Raw genomic sequence first — 6,000 nt, forward strand, 5'->3', positions numbered from 1 at the left:
TGACAGTTTCCACATTCTACTGGTGATGACTCAAGCTCGCTTTGTAAAGGCAGTCAGAGACTGGCAAATGTTAATGTAGGAAAGGGGATGACATCTCAATAAGCGCAACAATAAACTGGGATAAAATTTGTCTTTATTTTTCTTTTCATGCTAAAGGGTGAGAGGTGAGTTGGTGCTTTTCGCCGACCAGCAGCGTAGCCACATCGCGGCACAGCAGCCACCGTGTAAACTGCAAACAGACGCCGCATGCATGTGCTCCACACGGGATTTGACCTCGGCACAACCTGTTCCCACTGTGTTAGCGACAGGTGTTCACAGCGAGGATTCATTGGACCCTGTCCCCTCCAGGACCGAAGAAGTTATATGATTGATTCGGTAAATTGTTTTCTGATACTTCGTTCTTTCTGTCAAGAATATTTGGAAAACAATTTGTCTATTTTCCAGGCAATCTTTATTTCTACATAAAGACATTTTATGCTTCTCTCATCTGCTGTAGTCGAAACTATAATCAAACGGAAAGATACAGAGAGGCAGTTCTCCCTAAAAACAGAAATAGAAAAGGAACGTTTTCTTTTCATTTTTAATTTGTTGAGCGAACCTTGTAGTTTCCTTAAGTTTCTTTCTGCATGTTTATAAATGATAAAACATCATGATACTTTTCTGGTTAAACACAAGTTGGGTGTACAACAGTTATATGATCATAATCACAGACAACTGAGTGGTTGTACCAGACATCACTCACTGTACTAGTGAGCGAACAAAGCAGTGACTACCACAAGTACTCGGGGTGGGGAGGGGAGACTGGGGAATGGGGAAAGGCTTCAGTATGCTCTGTAGTTTTTTTAAGACACAAATGCTAGGTTATTTTATATATGATGGTTGTACAAGATTCATGCAAATTAACCCTTTTTCAAAAAATTATTAAAAAAACAAGATAAAACAACACTTTAAGGAAAGCAAATGAATGATTGCAATGAGTGTCCAAGATATCGACCCGGCAAAATATCTGGCAACAGATAATTGTTTCCGTTGTAAAAGGTTTGTTATTTAGGGCCCCGAAGCACAAAGAACGTGAGACAGTAGATTTTTTTTTTTCAAAAATGTTTGTGTGTTTAGATACAACCGGTCCTATAAATCTGACACTGAGATGACTACAGATGACAGAACCTCTTTGCCCAAATATGAGAACATGTCCATGTATTGCTCATAAGTATAACCTTACATGAAAAGACCAAGTGTAAAGGCGGTTTATAGTCCTAATGATAACATTGTTATGATTTGGACAAAGCACTTGCGACGAAGGCTGTATTTCACTTCCCGTAATGTGTTGTATGTTGCTTTACATCCGTCATGCTGACATCGCCGCTGTTCTCTGTCTCTCTGTCAATGGGTCCCACGCCATCATGTCGCACGTGTTTGCTCCTGTTGGTAATCCGGGTATCTAGGCTTTTCCTTATTTGCAATATCATTGATACTCTTAGTTCTTGTTATTTGGTTCTTCTGTGCTTCTTATGCATTTGTTTTTATTCATGACTAGTACTGTTGTTTATTTTTTTAGTTCACTGGCTATTCTTTTTGTTTCCTTTCCCTCGTAAGCTGTCCATTTTTCGTTTTTGTTCTTATGTTCTCAGACGCTAAAAGCAGCTCATTAGGAATGCACACACACACACATATATATACTTTTGAATGACCCAAATGTTAATATTAAGTCAGCCAGTCCCAAAGACATATCATAGGGAGTAAATTACACGATTCACACAGCAAGAATACATGGTGAATGTTGCATTATTATGTTGTGTTCTCCACATCAACTAAGCAACTAAGGACTGCTCTGTTCAATACCAATACTTTATTTGATGCCACCTTTGCACAATCAGTACAAAAGGTCACCACAAGGCTGTATTGAATCTGAATGTTCTGTATAATCATCGCATTACGCACTGTTGCAGTAGTTTCTGCACAAACTCCATGGTCAGCAGCAATGCAGGTCATAGGTCAACGCCATTGGCTCTGCTTCTTCGACTTGTTATCGCGCGTCATAACAGCTGCTATCAAACCGCCTACGAGAGCAGCTGTGGCACCAATGGCACCAATGGCAGCTGTCTTCACCCAAAAGTCCACCTGGTCACTGCTGGCCTCTCCATAGCGACACCAGGTGGCGAAGTGCTCACAGTTCTTCCTGAGGACATTGTAGCCAACCTCGTTCAGTCTGGACCAGGCTTTCTGTACGATCTCTCGGGGAGACCGTGGGCTGCGAAAAGACATTTTTATTATTTGATTAAATTTATGTTAATATGCAATGGGATTATTTTGTTAGTTTTCTTGTTTGTTTTCTTGTTCGTTTAGATGTTTTGTTTTTTCTTCGTCAAGTTAATCCATCAGCGAATCTGTATTTAATAGGTCATCGCTCTTTAAAGTTCAAACAAATGGAAAAAAAAAACTGAGATGTTCAGAAGTTAATTCTTTAACAACTTTCTATTTTACTATATTTCAGACTCAAACAGCATACTTCAGTGAGAAAAATACGGGGTCTGTGAGACCTAGAGCCAGAAGTTAATAATTGTGAACTCCGTGCACATAATGAGATGTGGTCTAACTTTTAAAATATGTCTGCAAAAATAAATAAAATAGTAATACCATACAATGCAATCGTAAAAGAAGATAAAAGCTGATGTGTTGAAAAAAACCTGATGATTGCTAGTATGTTATAAGAAAGTAAAAGAGGCCGCACACCTGTCAAGATTCCAAAGGAGGAAATATTAAAAATGTCACGATGAGAAAATCTAGAATGATGCAGGTTAAGAGATTAAGTTGATTATTTGAATATTTGTTCTTCATAAATAGCAATAGACGCAAGAAAACGCAAGTATAATTAGAACACTTCTGAGACAGAAACACCATTGCTCATGAGCACACTGTTTACAGTATGTATAGATTATTAAAGTAGTCAAGACTTTGTATAGAAGCGTCATATATAACAATTTATTTTAAAATTATAGTTACCGCGATTGTGAAGCAGAACGCAGTTCAGAACGCTTGAGAGATTTTCGTCCCTTGTACAGCTACCTCTGTTTAGATTGTCTTGTCCTAGTCAGTTTATTCCAATTGTTTCTGATCAGCTGGTAACAGCTAATTACACGAAATGCAATGTTTCTTCTGAAAACCATTTGTCTCCAGGTACTCAGTGTAGTTTATACAGGCCGCTGCCACAGGTGGAGCAGGTGAGGCCAAACCTTGCGAGCGTGGACCAAGGTATACTGGTTGCTGGGATCCAGTGAAATCATGTGATACCCAAGGATGAGGGACTGGCTAAACCGGGCAAGTATCACAAGTGGCAGAATGTCTACTTCTGCTTGCGTCAGCTGAACATACGTCAACAAAAAATAAATTCGCTTATTTAAGTTTTATAAATATGAAACTGCTATGTAAACATTAATGATAACTAGCAAACTATAGCAGGCATCACTGAAAGTCATTCTCCAACAACGGGAAGGGAAACACCACAGAGTTAGAAAAAACACCTGCAGAGTTAGAATCATGGTGTATTATCGCCAGTCCACATAGGTGTTAATACATTTGTAGCGAGTTGTGTGGTTCAAGTCTACAGCAGCGAGCAAAATACAGTAAAAGGAGAAAAAGTTATATCTGAAATAGTATGGCAGGTGTAGAACATCATGCATTTGATAACATTCAAAAGAAGCGAAACAGATACAAAAGAGCTGATGTTCTTTAAAGGCTACTTGTACACTATTGACACGCACACACAGTTGACACCCACAGCCATGTCTGGATACATGCACGTGTCTACATACACTCATCCTCAGTGTGACAATGTGACTCCAGGTGTGACATACCTGGGAAAGGTAACTTGCCAACACGTGACCAGCCATTTCATCACAGCTCCATCCTTCAGGAGTTTTGAGCATCATGTAAGCCATTGCTATAGCAACCTCAAAGACATACAAAGATTGTGTTGAGTCGCCAAAGTCCAGCAGGCCGCACACGTGGGTTTGTGATGGCAAGTCTGGTGTTGTGTGGACTAGTATGTTGTGGTCATTGAAATCGCTGTGAATTATCCCTGTCAGACCAAGAAAACAACTCCTACAGACAGTTGTTACCAAAGTTCACAAGTTGGCAATATCATAGAAAAGTCACTTCGACAAAACAGAAGTCGAAGCCTTAATGATGGTCTTCATCTGGGTTAGACCTTGTTCTCATCCTTCCTGTCTTCAGCCCCAAGTTTTTCTGTCAACCTGCTCGTTAACTTCCGTACAGCAGTGGTAGGGAATATCCACTGAACTATCGTTTCTAGACATCAGACAGTGATATTTCTCCGTGTTGTGAACGGCAACACTCGTCAACACTTCAACATTAGCCTTGTAGTAGACATGGTAATCTTTAAACGTACAGTTCTGTCATATTGAAGGTGTATTGTTCACACAAGCACACACACACACACGATACAAATCTGCACATTTTTCGCATCTTTTCATTAAAAGTAAAAGTGACTGACCAGACTGAAACTTTGTTTCTCGTTGCCACACTTGCACATTGAAGGTTCTGAGAACTTGTGATAAAATGTCCATCTTGTCCGTGTCCTTCACTGACTGTGTCATGTGCAGTAGGTGGGGCGCAGTCTCAAGGTTCCACTTCTCAATGATTCTTGTGTCAGTGTTTGCGAAGCCAGAGTGTTTCCGGGAAGATAATCCAACAACCGCACTACGTGTGTGTCCACTGGTCTCGTCGTGTCCAAACAGTCATCACAACCACAGTCTTGGCAGTTGTTTGTTATTTATTTCTCTCACCATGCACCTGTGTTACTTGCACTATAAACCATACTATTTATCGATGTCATTCCATTTCTATAATATTGTTTAATTTCTTCAAATAATTTAAGTTTTTAGTATATAGTTATATTTGGCAACTTGTTCCGTCTAATTATGTTTTTACAACTAGAATACACAATGTAGCGATAACTCTGACTTGTAAAAAAGACAACTTATACTTATTAGAGTGTTTAGCTAGTAATGAGCAATTCTTAATTTACTGTTTCTTTATGACATTTATAGGGCATGACCTGCCAGGTGTTGCCAGTCAAACAGTCTTGTGACAGAAGTCAAGTACAACTGTCAGATATCAATCATCAGTGATGATCAGTTCTTTACTTTGTCATCAGACAAGCGAAATGTTACAAACTTGTCAACTCTGGTTTTCTGGAGTCCAGCGAGTTTAAAACTTTCAGGACGTAGCCATGAGGACAGAGCTGGTCAACATGTTTGTTGTCGTAGTCGCTGTCCAGTGATGTGAAAGTTGCGGTCGTCGTAGCTGTCCAGATCGTAGCAGCTGATGACGTGGAGGCCGTAGACCTGGTGCACGAGCTGACTGACGGAAAAGTGTCCCTCGACAACTGTCATCACTGAACATGGCTTGACTTCAGACGATTGTTCTGAATATAGAGAGCAGTTAAGTAATTAAATTAAATAAAAAGTATCTATGTAAGTAAATTTACTGAGTAGGATCTGATTTTATAATATTTCTGATATAAATGTGTAGTAATACATCGGTACACTCACCTACACAAACGTCAATTTGAACACAACACTGAGTGTTGTCAGCAGCAATACTCAACATATCTGTGGTTTACAGTGTCAACACTGTTGTTATAAGAATGGCGGCGAACTGAACGGTTCTGACACAACACAAGGCCATTAATATTTGACAAGAAACCTTCTTCAGTCTCTTGAGGTCAGAGATGTGGTCACTGGAATGGTGTCGGCAGTCCGATGGCTTGCTCGAGGCTGGACATGATCTGGCGGGGTAGGGGATGCCACCACCCTCGTCATTCTGACATGTCAGAAGCGCCTTTCTTTCTCACTGACTTGTCACACGCAGAAATGGAAACGACTGTTTGATTGCTGCTGCTGTGTTATAAAGACAAATCACCATTTGATTACACTTACAGCATGCTATGGTGGAGGGGGACACAATGAAAACAAAATG

At 40.0% G+C, this 6,000-nt stretch overlaps 1 protein-coding gene across 1 annotated transcript; it reads right to left on the reverse strand.

Annotated features, from left to right (window-relative positions):
* Nucleotides 1–2,446: 2,446 nt before the first annotated feature.
* On the reverse strand, nucleotides 2,447–5,608 carry LOC112576345 (hydroxylysine kinase-like). The gene is made up of 3 exons (XM_025258711.1): nucleotides 4,514–5,608; nucleotides 3,855–4,078; nucleotides 2,447–3,362 (listed from the first exon to the last, which is right to left on the reverse strand). Exons 1-3 carry the CDS (start codon nucleotides 4,614–4,616, stop codon nucleotides 3,192–3,194), a joined length of 498 nt encoding a protein of 165 aa, XP_025114496.1. The 5' UTR covers nucleotides 4,617–5,608; the 3' UTR covers nucleotides 2,447–3,191.
* Nucleotides 5,609–6,000: the final 392 nt, after the last annotated feature.

Source organism: Pomacea canaliculata, linkage group LG11 (assembly GCF_003073045.1).
Source record: "Pomacea canaliculata isolate SZHN2017 linkage group LG11, ASM307304v1, whole genome shotgun sequence".
In the NCBI taxonomy this organism is placed as follows: domain Eukaryota; kingdom Metazoa; phylum Mollusca; class Gastropoda; order Architaenioglossa; family Ampullariidae; genus Pomacea; species Pomacea canaliculata.